At 36.8% G+C, this 27491-nt stretch overlaps 4 protein-coding genes and 1 non-coding gene across 11 annotated transcripts; 3 read left to right on the top strand and 2 right to left on the bottom strand.

The window, feature by feature from the left end:
* The first annotated feature begins 766 nt into the window (after positions 1–766).
* Positions 767–850, top strand: LOC113285015. Its single transcript, XR_003328530.1, has one exon. It is a non-coding gene; the product is annotated as a small nucleolar RNA Z102/R77 (small nucleolar RNA).
* A 10223-nt stretch (positions 851–11073) lies between these two features.
* LOC113281956 (single-stranded DNA-binding protein, mitochondrial-like) lies at positions 11074–13131 on the top strand. The gene is made up of 4 exons (XM_026530872.1): positions 11074–11435; positions 11512–11738; positions 12593–12693; positions 12777–13131. Exons 1-4 carry the CDS (start codon positions 11169–11171, stop codon positions 12854–12856), a joined length of 675 nt encoding a protein of 224 aa, XP_026386657.1. The 5' UTR covers positions 11074–11168; the 3' UTR covers positions 12857–13131.
* A 248-nt stretch (positions 13132–13379) lies between these two features.
* On the top strand, positions 13380–14985 carry LOC113281955 (peptidyl-prolyl cis-trans isomerase CYP26-2, chloroplastic-like). The gene is made up of 2 exons (XM_026530871.1): positions 13380–14531; positions 14690–14985. Exons 1-2 carry the CDS (start codon positions 13486–13488, stop codon positions 14790–14792), a joined length of 1149 nt encoding a protein of 382 aa, XP_026386656.1. The 5' UTR covers positions 13380–13485; the 3' UTR covers positions 14793–14985.
* Positions 14986–15003: 18 nt separating this feature from the next.
* On the bottom strand, positions 15004–17796 carry LOC113281954. Of its 7 annotated transcripts, none has more exons than XR_003326448.1 (7): positions 17750–17796; positions 17222–17283; positions 17021–17114; positions 16797–16929; positions 16409–16702; positions 15452–16289; positions 15004–15304 (listed from the first exon to the last, which is right to left on the bottom strand). XR_003326448.1 is itself a non-coding variant. In XM_026530870.1 (6 exons), the coding sequence occupies exons 2-6, from the start codon at positions 17287–17289 to the stop codon at positions 15634–15636; spliced, it is 1245 nt and encodes a 414-aa protein (XP_026386655.1). In that variant the 5' UTR covers positions 17290–17329; positions 17618–17680; the 3' UTR covers positions 15004–15633. The 7 variants fall into 7 exon arrangements, 1 of the variants encoding a protein (XP_026386655.1); XR_003326446.1 differs by having other exon boundaries at positions 17222–17302; positions 17750–17782; XR_003326447.1 differs by lacking the exon at positions 17750–17796 and adding an exon at positions 17618–17729.
* Positions 17797–19699: 1903 nt separating this feature from the next.
* Positions 19700–23891, bottom strand: LOC113281953 (ATP-dependent RNA helicase HAS1-like). The gene is made up of 12 exons (XM_026530869.1): positions 23398–23891; positions 22379–22564; positions 21992–22177; positions 21671–21754; positions 21415–21459; positions 21262–21333; positions 20880–21179; positions 20723–20761; positions 20514–20618; positions 20338–20406; positions 20107–20232; positions 19700–20010 (listed from the first exon to the last, which is right to left on the bottom strand). Exons 1-12 carry the CDS (start codon positions 23761–23763, stop codon positions 19834–19836), a joined length of 1755 nt encoding a protein of 584 aa, XP_026386654.1. The 5' UTR covers positions 23764–23891; the 3' UTR covers positions 19700–19833.
* Positions 23892–27491: the final 3600 nt, after the last annotated feature.

Genomic DNA, 27491 nt, shown 5'->3' with positions numbered 1-27491 from the left:
AATGAGATGGATATGAAATAGGAAGTAGGGGCTTGGTTATGTTCAAGAATCTCTAGAGAGGTTGATATTAAGGTTAAAGCTGTGAAAGATGATGTAATGTAGTGTTTATATAGCAGCAGGATATGAACAAGAAGACATGAAAGAATGTAATGTTGATGGCAGTGGTACTGGTTATATGCTGAAATGGTGGTACTGAGAAGCATACACTGATACCCCATTTGTGCAGTAATGTCAGTTTCTTGTTGGCAGAGCCTGGCTTTTTCCTTTTTGATTATATTCTTGTATTTTTTAAATCTATTGAAGGGTCCTGACTTTTGATTTATGAATCATCAAATCTCATTATATATCACTAATGCAATTTTTGTGCTCAGGGCTTGCTATGGTGTTTTGAGATTTATTATGGAAAGTGGTGCCTAAGGTTGCGAGGTACAATCTGCTACTATTCTTTCGTATATTCCAGTCTTAACCCTTTGTTCTGCTTGATATGATATAAATTTCAAGTTTGTAATTGTTACAGGTTATTGTGAGTGAAAAGCTTAGGGAAGCTCGTGCAAAGTCAATGAAGTTCAAGGATGGATACATGATTTCTTCTGGTCAGCTAATTTACGAGTACATTGATTCAGCCGTTAGACACGTCCTTCTTAGACTGGTCAGTTTCTACACCATTTATTGTTACTAACTTAAACTGTATCTTTCATTAGTATATTAATTGTTGTTTGGTTTACTTTTGTTTGTTTCATTTTTGTTTAGAGTGAGACAGTGGAGAGTATGAGGTGATGATTAGATAATTTCCCTATTGGTTTGATTGTCAAAACGGTGACATAAATGTATTCCGTCTATCTGATCATTCTCTCCAGTCCTACTAAAGAGCGCATTTTTTTCTGTTTTACTTCTTTTGTTGTGTGCCGAGTTATATTTTCTTTATTTCTGGAAATTCCGTTCATCTTCTAACTTAAAGTTCATTGTTGTTTGTTTTGTTGAGCAAGGTGTTATTGGCATCAAGGTCAAGAACATGTTGGATTAGGATCCTAAAGGAAAGAATGGTCCAATGACTCCATTGCCTGATGTTACCATCCACCAACCTAAGGTTGAAGAAGACTTCATCAGTCCTTCAATGATGGCTCCTACCGAAATAGAAATGGCAGTTCCCCCACAAATGATAGTAACTTGAATGGGATGCGGTTTCCAGATTCATTATGATCTGGCATACAGTGTGTGATTACTGCTCATGTGGATGATGCTTAAGTCTACATGCCAACTTCAGAGTTCAAGTATGTTAGTAATGCTGTCGGAAGTTTTATTACATGGCCCAAGGATCGATTAGTGTTCCCATAGACATCTTCATAATCTTTTTGGAGTGTGTTTAGAAAACTTAACTTTTGTATCACTGCCATTTTTTTGAATGTATGTGGTTAACACTAGTAGGTTAACTTGAATGAATGTAAGTGTATTGCACTGGCAGGTTAATGTGAATGTGAAATACTTTCGGCAATCCAGTTTCAGCTATAATTTTTTTTTTCAAAATAGTTTTATGCACACAACTTCTAATAAAAGTTGTAGTTACACATTCATTTACAGACAACAGAATTGTTACTTCAAATATTACAACAGTTAAGGGTATTGTAAAAACAAATCTTGCAACATAAATAGGAGTTGTTCAGTATAGTTGTACAACTCTAGGAAGTGTAATGATAGTAGTATTCACAATACTAATCGATGTTGTCTTCCAGTTTTCGACTACGAAACAGTTACTTTACAACATAAGTTTGTGTTGTCCAAGATAGTTCGACAATTCATACAAGTGTTGTGCAAATATTATTCATAATACTGGTAATTGTTGTTGCATATGTTTCTACGATATGCTACTTATGTTGTCCACGATTGTTCTACAATACAAGCAAAAGTTGTGTTAGGTTATCAAAAAAAATCGAAAGAGAATCACAACATTGACAAACTATTGTCGAACCATGAATCACATCACCCTTTACAACACTTGTCAACCATTGTAGAAAAACTTGGACTTTCTACAATACCCCCGTTCCACAATGCATGAAATGGAGTTGTTGTAGGGGTACTGCAACTCTTATCTTGTGTCGTCAATGATGATTTTTCCCGTAGTGTGGACCTTGCGCTAAGAGTATAACTGCTAGGACCAACCTAAGTTCACATAACCTAAAGCTTTCGGTTGGGTTACACCTTGAGTGCGCTACTACTTGGTGGTTCAGTTGGATAGAATTTGATATGCGAGCGCTTCGGTATCAAGTTACATAAGTGACTTTGGGGATAGCACTGCGCCAGTTGCTTTCCAACGGTTGGTGATGAATGGTTCTAACGAAGATAGATAAGTATACTAATCCAGTTATCGCTTGGTGACGGCGAAGGATTCCTTGATCATATTTTTATTATTTGTTTCTTTTTATTTCATTTTTAAACAATCCCCCTTTGTCTTTTATTATTTTTCTGAATCAAATAACATATCAATTACACAACTCTCTGTGGGAAAGATCCTTACTATCGCTATATTATTTATTTAATTAGTGGAAAATATCTTGATTAATTTTTTGTGGTTACGACACACATCAAATTTTGGGGCCGCTGCCGGGGAGCGGTTGTTAATTGATTTGTTATTTGTTTAGCTTTTTTTTGTTTTTAGATTTATTCTTTTGTTCTTGTGAGTCGTCATGTTTCCTTATGGACATAGCATGTACGGAGAACAAGACCAATCATCATATTATAGTGGTAATAAATTTGGATTTCAATCTCATTCATATAACAACTACCAAGCATACCCTACGGAGCCTTATGGATACTCTCATACATATCAACAACCTTATGACGGGTATGTAAGTGAGCAATCACAGGGATGGGAGAATAGTTATACTTCTGATCAGTTGTTTTCTAGTAATGTGCAGATGACAGAGAGTTTGGAAAGACCTACTCCTCTTTATCACGTTCTTTCTTCAGTTTTGTCAAAAGAAGAGATACAGTCTGAAATTTTCATCGTGAATAATGGCGGAAAACGTATTAATATCAGAAAACTTTCTAAGCAATATGATTATTTAGAAGAAGATGAAGCATTAGAAAAGACCCTCGAAGAAATCAACAAAGTAATACAAACGGAACTTCAACGTCGTTGGGATATTGAAAATTATGAGGTTGACGAAAACTCTGATGAAGATGAGCAACCTTTGGAAAATACTTGCAATGATGGTGAAGTTATTCCAACTCTGGATCATTATAACGATCACTCGCCTATTCAAAAGGAGGAGAATGGATGTGACATAACCGTTGTTATAAATGGTGTAACGTACTCAAACAATGATTTTAATATTTGCACCAATGAACTAGACTTCTTGGGGGAGGATTCCAATTCTGATGACTAGGTTGTTGAAAATATAGAGATTGGGAATGAAACCAAATTGATTAAAGTCGTGGAAGACCCAATTGATCTTTCCAAGGATTATAATGATGCTGATATTACGGTTGAAGCAGACGAAGAATGGATAAATAGTTTGATAGAGGACCACAATACAAATGAGGTAAATAATTCACTGCAATTCTTTAAGAATGATGAGGATCCTGTAATACAAGAGATTGTGGAAGGTTTGTCTAATCCTTTGCATATTTCAAAATCTTTTAATTCACATCACTTAGGATTTGAGTTGTGTGCTTCTAAAATTATTAAGGATTATTTTACTTCTAATTATCTACCACTTGATGTGTTTGATTCTAGCATTGTGAAGGTTCACCGAGACGAACCTATAGAAGTTCCCTTATTTTATGTTCTCTATCCACTTTCGAGTGTAGAAAGGACTAAGTGCGGGAGATACTTCAATAAAGTGATAACTTCAATATTTATATCTTGTGCTAATATTTTTGTGAAGTTGTTACTAGAGTTGCAGATTGTTTTCTGGGTGGACTGCCAGATTTTCAGATTATTGGTGGACGGACGATAACAAGAAGGTCAGGCTGAGGACGTTAAACTAAGCGCTGAATGGGAGGCAACCCATAGGTTTTGTATTTTCTATCCTTTTTGTTTTTAGTTTTCTTCTTTTGCATATCATATTAGAATTTCCCACCTTGATTTTACTTAGAACGAGTCAATTACATTGAGGACAATGTAGAGTTTAAGTGTGGGGGAGTGTTTGGATATTTTGCATATAGAGTTTTTCAAAAATTTTGCATAAAAAACCTCCAACTTGTAGAGATTTTAGAGTCACTAGCATACTTCTAGGTATGTTTACATAGAGAATTCTGGCCGACATAACTAAACTTGGAAGTGCTAGGGAACTACGTTGGATTTCTTGCTTGTTAGAGTGTTAAATAATGGATTTAATCATGCCGGTGATGCAAATTAGGAGCAGGGAGAAATGCATTATTAGAGTTGATGATCAATCATTAGTGGAGACTGCCTATTTTCATATCAATCGAGGCACCAAACCAAATTTCTTTGTAGCTGACTAAAGAGCTTTCTTTTGAGTGTGTGTCACCGTACGTTAATTCCGGGTAGAATGGTGAGCTACCCAACCTCCCACCAATATAAGTACTACTCTTTTATCTCTTGAGTGTTAATTTTGTCAATCATGAGGGTGACGTCTATAGATGAAAACCACCTTCTTGTAGTTTGATTTGTAGTTAGCACCATTCTCTCTCTCGCCAACAACAGGTCCATAGAAACACCATCATCATCAACAAGCGGAGCGACATCAAAATCTACAAGGAAAGATGAAGACGTTTGAGGTTTACAAGCAACAATACAAGGAAGAGCAAATTTCATATCCAAGTAAAGCAACATACAATGAGCATATTTTTATATACATGTTGGAGACTTACACATAAGGAGCGGAGTTCTATATCCAAGTTGAAGACTTATTTACAAGAGCGAAGAAAATCAAAAGATGAGAGTTATTGAAGTTTATGATACGAAGACAATACAAGTTGTGAAGATGAAAGTGGTAAAGTACTTCTTTTACGGTCATGTTAATTTTAATTTCATTATTATTTTTGTAGTTGGAATCTTTTTATCAAAGAACAAAAAAAGTAGAAATAAAAATAAAAATAAAAAGACAAAAGAAAAAAAAAACATACAAAAAAAAAATACAAAGAGATTTGCATTTAGGTTGTCATTTGTTCAATAAGGCCATGGGGAAGAAAAATCTATAAAGAAGTTTCAAGCAACAAGGGAATTGAAGAGAAATGAGTTACAAATTGTCAGAGTTTTAAGAAGTTCAAGAGTTTATCATCAACAGTTGAAGACCGAAGACCAGGAAGACGAGCTGAAGACTACGTTTCTATTGGATGCTGTGAGAGTAGTGCTTTCATCATTGCAATCAGATGTGAAGGTGGTAAGTACTCTCATCCTCTATTTTTAATAATAATGGTTGATTTCCTTTCTTAGAGATCATCATAAAAATATATTTATTTCCCACGATCTTGTGGAGTCTCCAGAAATTATTCGGAAGGTTTCCTTCCCACCATTCAACATGTGTAGGATTCTCTCTTCATTCCTACCTACACACATGTGAGACCCATAAAAAAGTCGTCTTATTGAGTGAAATTGTCTTAAAATCCTTTTTAAGTGAGGAAGAAGTCGAGGCGAAATGCTTATTGATCGCTCTCAAACACGCATTCTCTCATTATAGTGCGGTTATTTCTCACTCAACATTTAAGAATGAGAATATGTTCTTTGTTATTTCCAACTTCTTATTACTAGCATGCAGAAACTCTATGTCCTCATAGCTCTTTCGATGCTTGGGACGCTGGAACGCTTTGAAGTTGGAGCAGGTTTTGTGGGTATATCTCTCGTAAGCCCTCACGAGACTATAACTCGTCCACTAGGGACACCTAGGGGTTTAAAGGCTTGTTATACACGCTAAGTGTAACCGTATCCTCGACGACATGGAGTTGTTGTACTTTAGGTAGTTTGCTCGAGGACTAGCAGGACCTCTCACACCCAAAATCGAGACTCATACCGCTTGACCAAATGGCCTTTGATGATGTTAGAATCACTTGTTTATTAATTAATTGTGCATGATTTTTCCGTAACCACGATATAAGAGCATTTGGTTAGACCATCATCTAAAATATGTTTCTCCCATAACTAATCTTCATATGCTATACAATGACTTGGTGACATTAGTCACATATTGTGTGGGTTATCTATGATCATGCGGTTGTAAGTCTTGGGCACCTCTAACCTTACAAGCCGGTTTTTGAGGTTAGGTTCATGGGCTTTAATATAGTATCAGAGCATCCGATCTGTGACGAGTCGAGTTGTGAGATCGCATATCATTTCGCGTCACCTAATTAAATGTCCATGTGTTGGACCCAACGAGGCTGCTATACGTGAGAGGGGGAGTTGAGATTAGTCTCAACTCGAGTCCTAAGAGCAACCACAGTCACGGCCAAATTTGGGGACTAAACTCAAATTTGGTCTCAAAATATGCCGCAACGGAAGGGACCAAACCCAAATTTGATCGCCAAAATTAGGGTTTGAGACCAAATGTGGTCGTTAACCCAGACTAAACGAAATATAGTGGGACGGAAGTATTAATAGCGTATGAAAGCAGACGAGATTTTAGTGACCGTATGAAATCAGACGGAAGTATAATTAACGTATGAATCAGGCGCATCTATAAACTCCGCCTAACCAAACGCATGTAATACATACGCCCCAACACAGACGTAGTTATATTGTACGCCCCAATGGGACGTTGGTATATTTTACGTCCCAATGGGACGTTGCTTTAATGTACGCCCCAATGGGACGTTGGTATATTCACTCGTTTAGTGGGCTAATACGTTATTAGAAGAAGATTAGTGGGCTAATACGTTATTAGAAGAAGATTAGTGGGCTAATACGTTATTAGAAGAAGATTAGTGGCTAATATTTATGTAAATTCACTAATCAGGCGGTCATTAAAAGTGCGCCTGAATCAGGCGGTCATTGAAAGTGCGCCTGAAATCAGGCGATCATTAAAAGTGCGCCTGAATTAGACGGACATTAAAAGTGCGCCTGAATCAGGCGCACATTAAAAATGCGCCTGATATCAGACGGTCATTAAAAGTGCGCCTGAATGAGGCGGACATTAAAAATGCGCCTGAATGAGACGGTCATTAAAAGCGCGCCTGAACTGGGACGGTCATTAAAAGTGCGCCTGAACTGGGGCGTTTGTTATACTTCCGCCTGACTAAAAATAGTCTTCCACGACTGTGGTTGCTCAGTGTAAAATGCCAATTTTTTTTAGCTTTTGGTCTGCTATTTGGCATTTGGTCGACTCCATGACTGTGGATGCTCTAAGAGCGTATATCTACTTGGTGTGACACAATTACATGTCCACGCGTTAGACCCAACGAGGCTACATGTGAGGAAACGTATTGAGATTAGCCCCACATTACATGGATTATTTGTGATCTTGTGGTTTATAAGCCGTGGGCAATCCTAACCTTGCAATTCGGTTTCCGAGATTAGTTATCGGTATCGAGGTTAGTTAGGCTTATGAGATTTAATATGACTTGCAATGGGGCATGGTGTACTATAAAGAGCGAATGAAGAATGAAAAGGCATATAAGAATGCAATAAAAAAAACAAGTTGGCTTATGCTTATGGTTTGCGAATGCCAAGAAAATTGGCTCGAAATATCCGTCCGGAAAGTGGACATATTTTGCATACAAATACACAACGTCACCGGTTAAGAGCAAGTCCCAATAGGAGTTTCCAAATGATCTAATTTGATATGCCAGTTGGACGGGAAAACCCATTTTTGGGAAGTTGGTATAAATTTCATCGTAGGTTGTTGAGTCGACCATTGCAAACTAAGAATTTTTTACAACGACAACGGATATATCCTAACTGCCAAAAAATGGTTATATTTTCAACACTTATAAACACCACATTCATTTAACACCAAAGTTCTCTTTTCTTGAATTTTTTTTTTCTATTAAAATCTCTTATTATTTTTATTCGATTTCTCTAAATTTCTCAATAGAAATGTCTCAATCTCAAGATATTAGGTGACTAAGAAATAAAAAACCACCTCCGAATAAACCTTGTCAACCTATACCGGTAACATAATCAAACTCTGATGAAGAGAAATAATCTCAATCTACTTTCCAGTCCAGAATTAGCCAAGGCTCAAGGTCACATGTCTACAAAAGTTGAACTAGATATCACTGCCTAAAAACCAAGAGGTGGTTGGTACGAAACTAGCAAAGTTTATGCAGAGCTACCTCCTGGTGCTAACCCCATTGATGCGAAGAAGCATCATCCCAAATTGATGGTTATATTGGTAGAGCATTGGTGGTATAGTTTCTTTTTTCATTATACGAAATGCGTATGCCAAATATTTTGGTTTATAGTTTTAATGCAATCATCAATACAAAGATGTAAATGAAATTAACAATTTTAATGATTTTACAAGAATAAAACCGTTAGATTTATATTTCCTACTTGGGATACCATACGGTGTGGAAGATAACATTCCATTTGACTAAGAAAGTTGGTTGGTACAAGACCGTGTCTAAGCACATGAAAGTAAGAAGTGGTGGAATTCCTAATTTCAGTTTAAAGACATTTTTAATTAATCCAAATTTACATGGGAAATGCATTTCTGATTAGAATAGAGATGACCCTGAAGTGGATAAAGAAATTGCGATGGTTTTTATTTTATGGTTACTTGGTTCATGTTTTTTCCCTAACTCAAACGCTAGTACTCAAGTAGGATGGCTAGAGGTGTTGCGAGATATAGAGGTTAGTGTCAGCTGTGATTGGGGGTCTGCTATCTTAGCCGAGTTCTGCATTTGTCTCGATATCGCATGCTTGGGTTCGTCAAGCATCGAGTGTCTATGGGGCCTTCTTGAGGTAAATATGACAATTCATATGCTTTGGATTTATATTAATTAAAAATAAATTTAGCAGATGTTTACTTTCAACTTTGGTGATATACAAATTTTGATGTCGATATACTAAAACTTTTAGAGTACACCAAAAAATATTTCTCAATTGTAGTAATATATGAAGCCGACAACTCGCTTAAAAAACAAAATAAAGAAAAGGTAAATAATATGTATGTGTGGACACATGTTTGGGAACAAGCATATTATTAATTGGATGTCTTACGAGGATTTTGAGGAGATAAGTTATCATGTTTCCCAAAGGATCAAATATTTTTCATTCCAATGCATTGTGTTCAATAGTCCTGTCTAAAATCTTGGTATTTGTTATTATAAAGAAAGATGTATTATACAGTTAGTTGGTACAGTTGGATGGCCATACAAGCCTCGATATGTGACCACCATCTTTGGAACGGAATATACAATATTGAAGGGAAGAGGTTGGAAAAGGTACGGGACATTATCCACCTCTTGTGGCGAAGACCAATATGACAGTAGGTTTGAATCGGTTGTGAAAGCGACAGTCAAGATAATTTACACATCTATTGGATGGAGTGGGTAAAGCATTACTAAAAATAATGTGTCCAACACATACACCGCTGGTGATTCCATCTTTCACCACTTATCCTTCAACATGAGCTTCACTTCATCGACATCTTCAAGAGCATAATCTTTATCGGTTGAGTTTGATTTGCCAAAATTGATATGGGAGCTAGACTTTCTTGTTTTAACTGGAAAAGGGATACTTCCAATTGTATCATAAGGTCCCGACTGTCCTAATTCGTATACATGAATATTGGGCGGTCGTTAATAATTAGTAAAAAGATTGAATCAAATGGAGTTAAGAAATATGAAAACTAGGCGTATGTATGTACAAGAGTTACACAGAATGAGAGAGAGCATGAGCTTCAGTCCTAATTTTTTAATAAATACTGAAATTCCAACATCCCATGATAGAGTGACAGACTCACAAGTCAACATTATGCTAAGAAAAAGTTGTCGTATAGTGCAACAATATCCATATCGTCAAGCCCCTCAATAAATCCTCAGGGTTATCAAGGCTATACAGATCATTAAACTTATAAGACACTCCACCAGAAGGATTAAATCAATCATAGTTTGAAAATCAAAGTGAAGTATCTCAAGGTGCAGGATCTCAATCTGCGGGATCATATGAAGGGTTTGGGAGGATGATGCGAGTAACAACCCCATCAACGTCTTACTCGAGTAGTTTGTGTACTTTTTAACATCTACCGAAAACTTCCTAAGGATTGCATTATGAGATTCGTAAGCAAAATTTGTTCTTTTCAGTCTTCGCCATTCCTCTCGAGCTCGTAATGCAACTTCGGTATTGGTTTCACCCGTAAGTCGATTTCGATCGACAATCCGAACTAAAGTTATAATTTATTTTACTTGTTTTCTTATAGTTTGATATCAGAAAAATAACCTAGTTGGACTATGATTATTAATATTACTGGTGTCGGTGTAGAAGTTTCCATAAATTCTGATGCAATAACTCACACTCACTAAACCATTTTGCTGTTGTTTTGCACCCCTAACCGGATAACATACTACAAAGTTTTTACATAGAGATAAACCTTCATCTACGATCAACTCCGCAAGATTAATATGCGGTTAAGCCATTCATCGTAATACATAAGTGTAAAAGATGGAGAAGGTGTGATTTGGAAATGAAAATAGTTGAATAAGATAGGATTAGAGTCGTTGAATATAAATAGTCGCTATCATCTTAAACAAGGCCGATCGGCTCAACTTGAGACGATGGTCAATCTCAACCAGAGTCGAGCCTCGTCATTCTTTAGGCCGAACGGCTCTGTTTGATTCGCTCGTCCCAAATAGGGCCGATTAACTCAAACACTACCTATTCTACCATGGAATGGGCACGAGTAAATCAGCTCATTTACTCCCTGCTAGAATTGCCCTGACTACACCAATAAATCATATTTTGCTGGTAATTTGGAAGCAAAAAGATTGCCGAGAGGCTCTCATTTGGCCGCGGCCCCGGACAAAAAAAAGAAAGAGGAGAGAAATGACATTTGGTATAAAGTCGACGTACCATTGGGTAAAATCAGTGTACAATTGAGTTGTTTAGTTCACTCACATAAAAGTGGGTGAACATTCACCATTGTCTCCCTATTATTCTGATTTCAAGTTTCAACCCATCGTTTTTCATTTTGTAGTCTGTACTCTGTAGATGAAACAAAGGTTCTGAAATCACAAAACAGGGTTTAAGCAAACCCTTCTTCATTCAACCTATGGCTATTCTATCAAGAAGAATCTCTTGTTCATTTCTCAACACCACAAAACCCTCTTATTTCTCCAAGAGTTTCTGTACAAATCATAACCTAAACGACGATTTCGACTTAAACACCGAGTCATTTGGATCAGACAGACACTCATCTTCATCCGATTCGTTTGGATCAGACAGACACTCATCTTCTTCTTCTTCTTCGGGAAATCAGTACCAGCAACCCATTTATCAGAGACCACTAGAAAATGGATTGGATATGGGAGTTTTTAAGGTAAGAGCTTTAATTTCAGTCTTTTAATTTAGGGGTTTTGTTTATTGAGTTGAAGTGATTTTTGTTTGTTGTGTAGGCTATATTGGTTGGTAAGGTTGGACAAAACCCAATACAGAAAAGATTGAAAAGTGGTAGACCTGTGACCTTGTTTTCATTGGGAACTGGTGGAATTAGGAATAATCGTAGACCATTGGATAATGAAGAACCAAGAGAATATGCTGATAGATGTTCTGTTCAATGGCATAGAGTTGCTGTTTATCCTGAGAGATTGGGTGGACTTGCACTTAATCACGTTAAACCCAGGTTCGTTACTCTCCTATCTCTACGATCATTGTATGTTGTATATGGGTTTTGTTAGTGCATTCACAAATTTGATTATACTTTTGTGCTCTTTGATTTGAATACATATGTTGCGGTTGTGACTCATACAGATTGATGGATTAGTATTATAATTTTTTCAGAGAAATGAGTGATGGTTGATCTTGTTTGTTGGGTAAAGATGTAATAGTAGTTTTAAACAGTTTTTGATAGTGTGAATATGTTGCATTTCATAGATTTGGGGATTCACTTGGTAAAATATGATTGGTGGTTTAGTGCATTTTCGGGAGGTGATTCATATAGTACCATTGTGACATTCAGTGTGAGGGACAATTTGATCATAGGTTTGTTCTTATATCTTAAGCAGTGATGAGGAAGAGGTTGTTTACTGAATCAACTCACGCTTAGCAATTTAGCTGTTTGAAAAACCGTCTCGCTTTTAGTTATGGTTCATGTTTATTGTTGTACATATTTTTTGCTTTAGTTACCTTTGGACCTCTACTTTCATGTTTAGTTCAGGCTTTGAATTTAATCTGGCTTACACAAAGTTCTGATATTCTGTTCTGTTATTGCAATTGCTTTAATCAAAGGAGGAAGCTCGATAGAGGTTATTAATCTCTGATGCAATAAGTACCAAGAGTTTGTCTGTCATGATGCAGATAAAACTTGCTTATGAACGATAGGATACATCTGAACCTACCTTCTCTTTTTTCTTTCATCACGCTTCATTTAGCTGGCAAGCTTCATTGGATCCTCAAGATAGTCCGCATTATCTTAACAATTCATGACTTAAATGTCATCCCTTCCAACAATTATGTATGTTTTCTTATTGGTTACAGGGCTACTTTATACGTGGAGGGTAATCTGGAGACCAAAGTCTTTAGTGATCCAGTAACCGGCCTAGTTAGGCGTATAAGAGAGATTGCAATACGTCGAGATGGTTTGTACAGCTCTCACGCTATACTTTTGATTTGAACAGTAACTGATTTTTTGATCTCATTTTATTTGAATCTATCTATGCAGGTCGTCTCGTGTTTCTCTGCAATGATGATGATGCTGATAAACCAGAAAGAACGGATTTGAAAGGTGTTGGCTATTACTAATGCACACCTTGAGTTACTCAATCTTCATCACGAGGCACTTGATGTAGAAAAAGGATTCCGGAGGGCATCACTGAAGTTGTTAATTCCCGCCAAGAAGAAGCTAAAGTACCAAATTCTACTTACTGTATCATCTCTGCGTTGTTATATGTAAAACTGGAAGAAGTTTACCCTTGTGCATTTTTCTTACTGATAAGCAATTTCTTAGATTTAACTTCCAGTATTTCAACTTATTCTTTCCCAGCATAATATCCCCTGAAATTTGATTATGCATGCAATATCATGGGCATATTAGTAATGGTTCTTTTCCTGCTGAATATACAGCTATTTGCAAACTATTAGCACTGATACTTTCCTACACGTCCCCAAGTCAAACTAGATGGATAGCCACTCATTCTAATAAACTTTGGGGTTTCTTCTTGGCATCAAAATAAGGGCTATAGACCTTGTAAGAGTGAGAAATTTGATATCTTGTTGAAGATAGGGGCCTTTAAAATGAATGGATTACTCTTTCATGTTTCTTATCCACAATCTCATGGAAACAAAAAGACAAAACAGACTGATAAACTGCAGCTGAGAATTTGGTAGAAGTACTGTCTGATGAAAGAAGTAAATTTGATATAAAGAGCTTAATGAACTCACTGAAAATGAGTCAGAACAGTTTGCAGCTATCTCATCAAATCCATAAACTATTTTGCCATTCATCTCATTTGCCTATTACACAACCTGGCGCCAATCAAACCTCTGCCACTTTCAAAACCAATTATAAGATTTCTCGCCGGGAGCTCTCAATCTGCATTGGTCCATCACTGCTTTACTTAGGAAACCCATTTCATCTCCCTGAAGCACGAGCAGAAGACGAATCTCTGCTAACAGATACAATTGAAGCACAGGAGGAAACTTCAGGGGTAAAAGGCAGCACAGATAGCAGTATAGCAGAAGATGTATCTCTGCTAAAAGATGATACTGAAGCACAGGAGGAAACTTCAGGGGCAAAAGGCAGCACAGATAACAGTACAGCCGAAGACGAATCTCTGCTAAAAGATACAACGGAAGCACAGGAGGAAACTTCAGAGGCCAAAGGCGGCACTGATAACAGTATAACGAAGAGGGCTTACCTTGATATCTCCATTGATAGAGAACCAGTAGGTCGAATCATCATCGGGCTCTACAGATCCGAAGCTCCAGAAGGTTTTGCCAGGTTTTCGAGCCTTGTTAGTGGCACTGCAGGTACCAGTTACAGAAGAAAGGATTTTGTGAAAATACTGCCGAATTACGTACAACATGGAGGTGTGAGATCATTTGGTGTTGATGCTGATCTTGCAAAGAAAACAGGAAGTAGTTTAGCTGTAGATAAGCTGGTAACTGAATGGGAGAGACTAAACGAAAAAAATCCAGGGATCAAAAATGTTGCCGGTTCAGTGAGCATTGTAGTAAGAAATCCATTAAAACCACCTCCCAAGATGAAATTGGTGGCACGGAAAGGGAAGTTCGAGATTGACGAAGAGGAAGTTGGAACAGATCCTAATGGAACTGAGTTTGTGATCAGCAGTAAAGATTCTCCAGAGCTGGATTCGTCATCACTTGTGGTTGGAAAGGTCTTGGATGGTATGAATGTGGTGGAGAGGATCACAAAGGTGAAGACTGTGCAGGAGAACACAAGTTCCCCTTATTTCAGGTGAGCTTTTATACTAAATTGAATTGCATGGATAACTTCACTGAATCCATTTATACACTGCCATATCTGCTTATTGATTTAGAGGTAGGGGAATTAAATTCAATATACTCCAACTACATGGTAATAAAAATTTTAATTTGTGTTCTTGGTGAATTCAGGGTGGCGAAGCTGATTGGTGATAAGCGAGCTGTTGTTGCAGAAAGAGGATTCAACAGTCCTTACTCGAAAGTTACTGTCACAAATTGTGGCTTAATGGATTAAGTACCTTGCACTACATACATTCTTGAAAAGATTAAAGATTTCAATTGGTCAAATCTTAGAACAATTTTCCATGCCATATTACTAACACCATAGTTTTCATTCAGCTTTTCATGTTTTGGCTTGTATTTGGCAACTACTTTTCAGATTATAAGTATAAATGTGTTATGAGCAAGAAATGAACACACCTAGCATTTCACAAATCCAGAATTTCCATATTAACAGACTTAGCATTTCATAAATCCAGTATTTCCAAATGTCAATCTAAACTGCACAGAAAGAAAGCACAACTACTATTAACAAAAGGTTTGTTGTGTAAGAAGTAAAAAGTCAGTTCCCAAGCCTGGTATATGTCAGCCATATTTGACAACCATAATCACAAAACTAGCATCATCGACATCGCTACTCTACTACTGTCATCCTCACACCAAATTCTCTTCAGCACCATAGGTCTTCGGTTTTTGCTTCTCCAGCTGAGTTTAATCGCCTATGGAGGAGTCTGCTTGTAGTGGTTCCTGCGGAGTCATGTAAAATAAAACCATTTCCAGCTCATTCATGATATGAAGTAAGATGCATTAAAAGTAAAGAGGTAGATAAATGCTGTGAAAAGGAATAAGATACTGTGGATGGTATGCATTATAATGAAACTTCAAGGAACGAACCTGGTTAACTTCCTGCGTGATACTCGAGTGAGGCGTCTGCACTGGAGAGAATGATTCACTCTGAGATGCACCATCTGTCTTAAGCTTCACGGTCTTTACTCCTTGAGCATGGTCATCAAGTGACATTGGTAAGGCACAAAAGTTATCAATGGAATTTGCAGACCAATCCCATGTAGAATCCATCACTGCTCTACTTGGGAAGTAATCTGGTCGACTGAAGCACGTGCTGGACCAAATTCACCATCGACCTTCATAGTTTTACGTGAGACCTCGCCACCATCTCCTACATCACCAATCTCCCGGGTACTTTTCAGTGAATGAGGGGCTATCTTTTGAGAAATCTGAAGTTCCTCGAAACCATCACGTAAACGGTCAACAGCATGCTGGTAGTATGGGCGAAACTTTGAGCAACCACATTTCTGCTTATTGCACTTCCTCAAATGCTCATTCAATTTGTCCAGCTTCTTACATAATTTGGGATGTTGGTCTCTGAATGATTTCACAGTCCTCTTCATGAAATAATCAACTAGAGTTGGATTTTTACCACAATATTCACATTTGGACTCGCACCCTGTGTCCTGGGAAGACCCAAAAACTTCATTTGAACGAGGGGTAACGCCACGTTTTGCTGACTTAGTAGTCCTCTGGGTTTGTTGCAAGGGCTGTTGATGCCTTCTGGTCTTACCAGTCTTATATGATCGTTGAACCATAGATGGTTGTTCAGTTGGCGTATACGACGGATACGGAGTTGGAACAGTGGGATATGGAGCAGCAGTATTTTGAAGCATACCTTGGAGGTTTTCCCGAGAAGTCCCCATTGGGAAGTGGTTCATTCCACCTGCCAACCAGAATTATCAAATCAAAGTATCATTAGAAAAGAAATTAAGGAAGCATATGTCTCTCTATACACAGACTACAGAGAAATATAGACCTCCGAGTTGGGTAAGAAAAAGTTACCTAGGTGTGCATATGTCTGATCGAGATCCCGCAATGACCTTCCAATAGAACCTACAGAATTTCCAATTTGTGTAGCTCCAAAACTACTCCTCCCATGAGTACTACTATCAAGAAGCATCTGAGAATCATAATAAGATCTCTCCGTGGAGCCGAATAGATAGTTTGGTTGCTGTTGTTGCAATGCTGATGTGTTTCCAAAATTAGGAGGAAGAGGAACCATGCCATCATTCTGCAATAGACTCGTGCTATTTTGACCATAGTAATTAGAGTGTGATGGCCAATTAGCCATAGGTTCTGGAAAGAAAGAACGAACGAAAGATTCAAAACACCACTAGGGCAAATATAGATAGCAACAAAAAAAACTCGCATCATTGAAGAGGAAACTTACCCCTGAAGCCATTATTACCAGAATCATAATCATAATTGTCAGCACGCATTACATGTGTTGGTGGCGGTAGAGAATTAACAGCATTGATACACATTACGCGTCTTGACAATGTATCTTGATCCATGTACTCTGCCTAATTCATCACAAATCAATGATATTTCAATAAAACTTTGTTTACAAGAACTTTAACTTACTGAAAGAAACAAAAGGGGTTATTAGTTTACTATTGATCCAGCATTCGACATTAGTTTATCATTGAAATCATCGATTGCAGATTCGGGGTATCCACGGAGGAGCTGCTGATTCAAGTATTCTTTCCTGAAAAGGAAATTTAATAATAATCCTAATGAATGATGACATGAAAAAAAGAAGCATAGAATGGTGTTGATGATCTACTAATAAAGAAATACTCGAAAATTACTTACATCTCTTGACGAGCAATTTGCCACATACCAAAGCTTGATGATGACATGTACTGAGTATTCATCTGCATCTTCAAAAATTACCTAGTTCATCATAGGAATTACAATTACCTAGTTCATCATAGGAATTACAATTACTTAGAACTGGGTATAATAATGAGTACATCCATATCAAGAAAACCTGAACAAATTAAGATTAAAAGAACTAATGAAAAAATCACTTGAATGAATGCTGATCAAAATAGTACTTGATTAAAAACAAGAACGAGTAAAAAAACTTCAAGAAAAGGTATATAAAAGAAGTTGAACAGAATTCCAACCCTAATCAAAAAGGGGAAGAAGAAGAATCAAAATCAAGACTCCATTTTTTTTCTCAAGAACCAGAACTGAGAAACTTACTGAAGTTTTGGTAGAAAATTATTGAACTACAAAGGAGAGAATGCTCTGAAATCTTTTCTTCAGCTTCTTGAAATTGAAATTATAAAAATAAAAGAAGAATGAAGAATTTAAATGGGTAGCGAATTTTTTTACCAAAAAAACTGGAGTGTCAGATGGAACGGCGGGTTAGCGTTCGTTTCTCTCACTTCTTATTACGTAATTACCCCCGAGAATCCTCTAGATACTAAACAGAATTATTGATGTATCTGATCGTATTTAGAGTTCTAATTAGTGTTTTAATTGAATTTAAATGCCATTATTTTCCCCAAATGATATAAGCATATATCGGAATCATTCATATAACCGGATAATTTGATTTGTTGCTATCTGATATCTGGTTATTTAGATCGGACGGACTGCAAAAAAATTTGGATACATCATAAACAGATGTTTAACGAGTTTTTCACTTTTTTACTTGTTAAATTTTATTTTCCGTGTGCTCGAAGTTTTTAATGCTACTAAATATTTTCTAGATATTGATTTGCTTTACATAATAACTCGTATATATCTCATTTTTTCCCTACTTTGACCTTTATTTTAAATATAAAAATAATCAAATTCAAATAAAAACTCCCGGATTCACACGGGGTATAATTGTCAAAAAAACACTAAAAAAATCATTTATCAATTAAATTTTACAATTTTTATCTTATTTAAATGTTTTTTTAAAGAGATTTACACAGCCAATACAAACAACGATATTAAATTTAAACTTTTATACGAGTAACCACATTTTCAGGTGAACCTTTACCGTGAAACTTTACTGTTAACATACAAGTGAAAGCCGTAGTGAAAAATGCTTGTACGAGAAGCTCAGCCACAATGCGCTTAGTGTGGCCTGGGCATATCAGTAGAATATGCACTTTTGTGTACAAACATGTTTTTAACACTCTCTTACACCGATTGGTACTGCAGAATATTAAAACTGTTTCTCCTCACAATACACACACTCTACTTCTTCTATGACTGCCAACTCTTTGCGTCTCTCATTCTTCCTTCTGCTCTATATAAGTAGACTCGTAACCATGTTCACTCTCTACCACTTTTAGCCAGTTTTGAGTGTTCTTGCTTGTATTAGTAGTTTCACAAGTATCTCTTGATCAAAAATGGCAGATAATAACCCACCAAGATCATGGAAATCTATTTTGAGTGATAAATTACATGATTACAGTGAAAAGACACCCGAGGAACAGGAAGCATTAGAGAGCTTCTTTCGCATCAATGCTATTCTTTTAGTTAATCGTTGCGAACCGAACCATTGGGAGAAGATTGCTAGGGAAATTGGTGGCGGAAAAACTGCTTCACAGGTTGAAAGTCTATACAGGGATACTATAGAATATGTCCATCTCATGACCCCCGAGTGGGCGATTCCTCCAGTGAACGAAGAAGGATATGGTGATTCAGAAGAAAGCAGCAGCAACAACGACAAAGAAACTTAACTCTAGTCATGATTTTAGTTTTCCTTGCGTATATGCATGGGGAGAAAGATTTTTAGTCTTCTCTTCTATTAGAATTACTTCGAGTGAAATTGAAATCATCAGTATGAAATGAAATCTCTTTACCTCTGTCTAGCTGCTATTGAAACAGTAATCTTTTTTTTTTTTTTTTTTTTTTTTGACAGGAAACAGCATCCTTGACCAGGCTGATTCAACAGGATGATTTAGGACATGGGATAAGTTTGTGATAGGCTGTAGTATCATGGATGCTTGAATTCTTTCTTTCTTCTTTCAACTTTTCCATAACAATTAACAAGTGATGCAACGATATCAAGTCCCCAGAATTGTTGACAGGCTTATTTAAACTCTCAACTCTCACACATAGGATTGTCTCGCCAGAGCTATTATATTTGAATCCAGTTTGCCAATAGGCAATGGATTGGATGGCCACAGTCCATTCTCATAGTCCTACTGGCTATCAGGCAAGTAAAAAATGTTGAAATTTACTTCATAAACAAAAAAAATAAAAATGCCAACTGCAGCATAAAGGTTGCACAAGATATTAAAATAGTTGCAAGTTCTTAGATCCCTATATAAGGCTTAGAGGTGATAATAAGAATCTGACAATTTAATTAGAAAGGAGCCAAGCATTACAAAATTTCAAACAGAGTTAAGAGCAAAATCTAACAACCAAAATTTTTGAACAGAAGGAGCGAAATAATAAATTAATTTTCCAGTTCACTAATACCTAACAAATTGCCGGTTATCATCTTTTTGTTTACCATAAGGATTGTCTAGATTAATCCCATGGCGACTTCCATCCACTTTACGACTCTTCTTTCTAAATTTGGATGCATTGCTATCAAGAGCCAGATTTATCTTTGGTGGACCAGAAAAGCAAAATGAAGCAGCAACAGCCTGGCCAGGAGAAGATCCCACAAGGAATGTAATTAAGATTTAATACAAGAGATATAGCCGGAAAGAACAGAAATGAAGTGCAGCATGTCTAAATACCTGAAGGTCGAGTTTGTGAACATTAAAGATGTCTTTCATAGAATGTGAATTATATGCTAGTATGTATGCTCTGTACGCTTCCTTTGCCGACTTATTTAAATAATAATTTTTTTCCACTAGATCCTCCTGTAACAGCAGTGAACATTTAATTTCTTGGCACGATTTCATCATGACCATACTATTTAACAAATGCATAGATGTGAACTTTCATTTTCCACCAAGAAAACATACCAAGTGAGGTTGCACTTTTGCTAACTTCTTTTCGTCAAATTCATACTCTTTCACTGGTACTTTTGCTAACTGCAGATAATTAGTAAACAATAAGAAGAATTCAGGGAAGTTACTATTATAAACTTTGGGAACTTTTTAATCAGAAGCACTTGTGTTTCAAAGAACTAAAAAAATACCTTCAAATATTTAAGAAACAGCACCTCTTCTGGTATTAAGAAGAGAAGAGCACACCCTTTAGAACCTTCACCACGAGCTGTTCGACCAACCCTATGAATATACTCCTGAAGTAGTAAAATGCCAACACAGAGTTTACAGAATCAGTAGAGTAATCTTATGGAAGAAAAAAGAAATGGTAGAAAGAAATGGTGCAGCGAAGTATGGGAACCTTTGGCTCATCTGGAGGATCATACTGTACAATCCAGTCCTACAAGTTTGACACATACAAATGATTTTAGTAGAACTCTTACTAGATAGGAACTTCTGTATTTGATTGTCAAACACAGATTTAGACACAGATTAAACAGGTTGCAATAGTAACTTACAACAGCAGGAATGTCAAGCCCACGAGCAGCAACATCTGTGCATAATAAGATACCTTTTTCTGCCTTGCAGAAATCAAAAAAGGTCGATGTACGTTTCTGCTGCTTTTGTTTTCCATGGATATCGAAGCAGTCCACATGAATGTACCTCAAAATCTCCGAGTGATATTTTACAGACATACACGAAGAGAAGAAAACCATCACTTTCTTGGACAGATTCCTCTTCAGGAAAGAATATAGCAGAAGGAATCTCCTCTCACTTGGCACAATACAATAACCTTGCTCTAATCCTTCATTTGTGGACTGCATCACAAAAGCACTTTGTCAGCTTTATTCGCAGAAAAGATTAGCAAGAAAGCACAAATATTTAATACTATATATTTGCCTTTTTTCTGTCCTCGTCCACATCAATATAAATGGGTTTGGTCTGAAATGATAAGCGCGCAAGATCTTCCACCTGCAACACGTGCTGCTTATTTAGACTTACTACAGGACGATGATAAGTAAGATTACGTAGGGTTTGATGTCATATACCAACCTTTTTAGTCTGGGTAGCAGAAAACAAAGCTGTTTGCCTTTTATCCTGAACATCAGAAATTGATACAGTCAGCTCGGGCATAAATCGTAGACTTACAATTACAAAATTGATTAAAACACTAAGAAGTGCAGCTAACGTTAGCAAGTGGTTTGAGAATAAATGCAAAAAGGAAAAAGCTATCATACTTGAAATAAACTGCACTTATAATTTATATCCCAAATAATGATATTCTGGTCAGTTTTGTTCATATTTTTACCTTGGGCAGAAGCTTTATAATCTGCCTCATTTCCTCCTCAAAGTTTGCTTCCAGTATTCGATCAGCTTCATCAACAACGAGGCACTGCACATCCAAGAAAACTGTTAATGTAACAAAAAATGAGATTTGAAAACATACTTGGGAAGTCGAATTATCCTGACTTTTAATTTAAAGCAGAGAGAAATATTCCAAAATTTTAGCTTTTTTCAAAACAAGAATCCTGTAGTAAGTTATACAAGAATGGCACATCAACAAAAGTTAAAACCAAACCCATGCATGATGTATCAAGGGCCGAGGATGGGTAAAGATAAAGATTGCTACCTTCAAATTTTTAAAAATAAAGCCCTTGGTATTTTGAAGATGATCAAGAAGTCTACCCGGGGTAGCTACTAACAAATTTACTCCTCTCACTAGGCGTTCTGCTTCTCCTCTTCGAGCTGCACCACCCATAACCAACCCAACAGTCTGAGAATGGTACTTCAGAAGATCTTTTGCCACAGCATGCGACTGGATCAATAAAACAGAGGGAGAATGTGAAATATTTCAAACAAACGGTTGCTACCTTTATAATTTTACTCTACACAATAGATGGAGCCATAACAAAATAACTTCACACGAAGAAAAATAACAGAAGTAGTATCCCAATTCCCAACCAAAATTGTACCGAGCTGGATATACGAGAACAGCAATAGAACAGGACAAGTGTACCTGCATGGCGAGTTCTCTAGTCGGGCAAATGACAATTACACCAGTTCCATTACGAGGACTAAACTTTAAACAATGCATGAGTTCAATGGCTGGTATCAAGAAAGCTAGGGTCTTCCCAGAACCTGTCCTTGCAGCTCCAAGAACATCCTTTCCTTCCAGAAGATGTGGAATAGATCTAGCTTGAATCTGATACATATCATCGTATATATTAGCCCCTCTGTTTGTTCAGAAGAAAACCACAATCTTAAAGTGCTGCATTCTTTGTAAGTTCATAAAGAAAAGAAAAGAAAACTACATTAATGTTATATAAAAATGTCCCCGTAAGGACTCGCTTATCCAAGATTGAAATAGCAAAAGACTGTTACTTTATCCAAGATTGAAACAGCAAAAGACTGGATCCAAGGTCTTTTGAAAGGCTACCACAAATTAGTCACAGCTCGCAGCCAGTGTGCAGTCACAGAGCAATAGTGTCTTTAAGGTGGTCTCAACAGTAGGGACACTTAGGGTGAGGAATTTTAGAGAAAAAAAGTCTATACAAGATCAAATGAGGGGGTAAGCAGCCCTCCATCTACCATTGGATAGACCACATACATGTTTCATTTCATATCTTCTGAAACGAAGTTTATTTCTACATCACGCTTTTAAACATTAAATAGAATTCTGATAACCATTTCATGAAACTAAGCCTACATTGATTGCAACTACTCAAACTACAAAATAATTTCTTCACAATCATTCTCTTAGAATAATTAAGTGTTTGATGCAGAGCACATAGTCAATCCAAACATTTTAAAAAAAAAAAACTAGAATTTCTACAATTAGGGCATTCAGCTAAAAATCAGCTCTCCAAAAATAACCCAAATAAAGGTTTTCTGGAGTAACAAAATTGTCTGAATCAATCATTCTAAGCAGTTGACAGCAGAAAAATACAGACTCTATTCATCTTAGCGAATAAATTACACAAATTAGGGATTTTTTTTTTTTGCATTTTTAATTAAGAAATTCGAACACAATTGTACCTGAGTCATGTGTTGAAAACCCATATCTTCGATAGCTTTCATAGTAGGTTCAGAGAGAGGTAAGTTAGAGAAAGCTTCAGTACTCATGATTCCCGATCCTTTAGTAACCTTCTTCTTCTTCTTCTCCGCCTCCTTAACCTCTGTTTCAACAGCTTCCTCTTCCTCCCCATCTTGTTCTAGATTCAAGTTTCCATTATTTTCCTCTTCTTCTTCAACTCTATCAACAGTTTTTTCATCTTCTTCAGATTCTGAAACTGGTTTTTCAACTTGTTTCTTAGTTTTCTTATTCTCTCTCTTTCTCTTCTTCTTCTTATTCATCTTTAACTCTTCGTTTTCATGATTAATCTCCTCTTCTGAACTAGCCATGATTATTGTTTCTTTGATTTTGATTTTTAGGTATTGGATATCACAAAGAGCGGCAGAGTTGAGAAAAAGAGAGACCTGAAATTTTAGAGAGAGATTTAAAAGACCTGGGTTTTTCTATGGTTTTAGGGTTATTGGAAAAAAAAATCTGTGCGCGAGTGTTGTTTAGGTCAGTGGGGAGATATTTACACCCACCTAATATGAATGGTTATGCATGTTATGGGCCTTATGGCAACTCCAGTCGGCATTACAAACGAAACATGTTTGAGGCATACTGAATTTTTATGAGTCACTAGTATGGAACCCGTGCTACGCACCGGTAAGGTGGAAATTGTCGATGTCGATTTATGTGGCGGGGCTTCGCTCCATTCCCGTGCCCAAATACATTTAAATATCTTCAAAAGGATCTTGATTAGGGCTGGCAATGGATAAATATCCGCCGGATATTGGCCATACCGATAAGGTTAAGGTTAAGGGTTATCGGATATCCGATATCCGATAACATCCGACGGATATCAAAAATCCAATTCGATAAGGTTAAGGTTAACCTATCGGATATCGGATTTTTATCCGTTAATATCCGGTTTTGTTGGACAGAAGCAAAATCTGAAATTTTCAAGTGTTTAGCTTAACTGAAAGACAGAAAAACCCACACAAACACTACTCCAGTGTCTCAGTCACATCACACATAAAGAAAAAAACTACAAACACCCAACCAAACAGTCTGCAAACTAAAGTACACAACAGCAAAAGAGAAAAAACCATGTCTTCTTGTACATGGACTTAACAATAATGTCAAACAACTTGCTAGTGATGATCTTCCTTGGATGCCTGGTTATATGTTGCATCATTGCATCAACTTCAGTCGATGACTTCCATATCTGCATTCACAAACGAAACAAAAGAGAAGCAAACATGGTTTATACTAGCAACAGGGTTTAAACGAAACAAAACGAAACAAACGAAACAATATATTCTTTATGATAAAAGCGCATTTGCAGGTGGAGTTATACTAGCAACAGGGTTTATACATGTTTGTCCATACTCATGCTACTAAGTACTCATGGTCATGCTCATGGTTATGCTTTCCTTGGTTGTTGCAGAAAATGAAAGATTCAATTGTTGTTCGATCAGCTAATGGTACATGATGCATCACAGAAAAGCAAAGGAAAAGAACTAAGCAAAGGAAAAGAAGATTTACCTGCATCAAAGGAGCCTGGAAGCCAATCACTTAAGCATAGAAGTGCTTGGACTAATTCTGGACTTAATGAAGCTTTGTGTGTTGTTAGAACCCTTCCACCATCGCTGAACATGGACTCTGATGCTACACTGGTCACCGGAACAGCCAACACATCCCTTGCTATCTTTGATAGAATTGGGTACTTAGCGGCACTTAGCTTCCACCAACTCAATATATCAAAATTGTATTCATCTTGGGGTGACACAGTTGGAAGAATTGGTTCTTATAAGTACGTCTCTAACTCAGATTTTTGAACATCATATTCATCATTTTCCAACAGAAAAGTAGCATAATCTGGGTTAGTTGTACCTGGGCCTCTTACATCCATGCGAGAGACAGAGTTGCTAAAGAAAGCAGGAGCTGAAGTGTTGTTTTGAGATTCATATGCCTTGAAATTTTTGGTCAAGTCTATTCTGAACTTCTCATACTCAACTGATGCACGTTCATTATCCCCAAAAATTATCTTATATGTGAACCTAACCCATTTTGCCTTATATCTTGGATCTAAAACCACTCCAATGCTCATAATCAAGTTACTTTCACTCCAGTATGCATTAAACTTTTCTCTCATTTTCAACCCCATTTCTCTGACATACTCAAAAGTACTATCTTCCCAACTTGTGATGCTTTGGTTAATTTTATATACCCCATTGTAATAGAGATTCGCAGTTGGATACTTAATCCCTGAAACTCAATTGAAATATTATTAAAAGCCTCTAAACAATTACAAATTTCTATTCCTTGGTCCCACTGCTCACTTGATGGCAGAATATCGAAGTCAGAATCGAACTCACTAAGTCTATGAAAACCTTCTCGCAGTTTAATTGCATTCTTAAGCATCGTAAAAGTGGAGTTCCACCTTGTGTCCACATCTAAACTAACTTCTCCAGACAATCTACATTGTGTCAATGCTGTTTCAAACTTCTGTTTCCTAGCTTGTGAAGACTTTACATACTTAACACAATCTCTAATACCCTCTATAAACACAGCAGCTACTTTCATGACATACAATACAATCAAATGCAGTATATGGTTACTACACCTCATATGAAACAATTTTCCTTGAAGCAACAAACAATTCTTACCATCTTGCCACTTAATAAGATTTCTCATCATAACACCATTAGCTGGAGCATTATCAGCATTCAAAGCGAAAAACTTCCTATCAATGTTCCATTCCAATGTGCAAGTTTTGATAAAATCAGAGAGAACATCTCCTGTATGCGGGGATGGCATTACAATGTAAGCTAAGGTTTTGGCAATCAAATTCCACTCATCATCTATAAAATGGCATGTAACACCATAATAACCATCTTTAGTGTGTTTGGCAGTCCACATATCAGTTGTGAGACTACATTTGGAAGTCAAATTCTCTAACTGTAATTGCAATTCACCTTTCATTTCAGCGTAACACCTCAACACATCAGCTTTACTTGTATTCCTACATGGCATTCTCGCAGCAGGGTTCAAAGACTTAACAAAATCTCTAAAATAGAAATGCTCAACCATGTTTAGTGGGTAATCATGTTTAGCAATCATTTTAGCAAGGCAGTTCCTAGTAACTATTGGATCATACTTGTAATTAAGTAATTTAACTTGGTTAGTACCTGCTTTTTTAACTGCAGTGGTAATCTTCATCTGGCCTAGCTTGTTTTGAGGCTTTTGGGGACAGATTCTTAGATGTTGAGCCAAGCGGGTAGTTCCTTGTTCACTACAAGCAGGTACCAACTTTTTGCAATGATGACATTCACCCATAAGGACAGCCACTTCCTTACCCGGGTTATCTTTATCAGGCTCTACAATGATTTTCCTAGTGAATTCATCCCATGAAGGTGACCTTGTTGTGTGCAATTTCTTCAATAAAACAATAACAAGTGGATGATTTTCATCTGCTACTTCTGCTAATGATCTCTTATTACTCGAAGAAGGTGCTATTGAAGCAATTGTTGAAGCAACACTTTGATCTTCTTGTTCTGGCTGTTGGGAAATTGGTTGACTGCAGCTTGGAGTTCCAACTCTATTGGATGCTTTTTCACTTTGAGACATTCTGAGAACAACGACAACCCAGAAATAAACACACAGTTCATGAGTTCATTAATGTACATATGACATAAAAAAGGATTAAACAGAAACAATCAATTAGAAATAAAAACAAATAGTGATGCAGAGTTGCAGACAAACAAATAGTGATTCCAAATAGTATAAAAATGAAAGTAGCAGGGGCAAAATCTCACAAAGATATATGAATACGTGAAGTAAGAGAAAGGTCCCCCGGATTATAGTTAGGTTTGGAGGACAGATGGTTTAAGTAATGCATCATAGATTTGGAAGTTATATATAGCCTGAAATGGTCCTTTCGTTCATTGATTGGGTCAATATGGTTAGTTGTTTTCCGTAAGTAGGCAGGTTTTGCACAGTGAGTGTAAGGTGCTCAGATTTCTTCACTGCGACAAGGATGGTTTATGTGTGGGTAAGGACGGTTCTTGTTTCA

The sequence above is a fragment of the Papaver somniferum genome, chromosome 5 (assembly GCF_003573695.1).
Source record: "Papaver somniferum cultivar HN1 chromosome 5, ASM357369v1, whole genome shotgun sequence".
NCBI lineage: Eukaryota > Viridiplantae > Streptophyta > Magnoliopsida > Ranunculales > Papaveraceae > Papaver > Papaver somniferum.
This window is presented reverse-complemented; position numbering and strand designations above follow the sequence as displayed.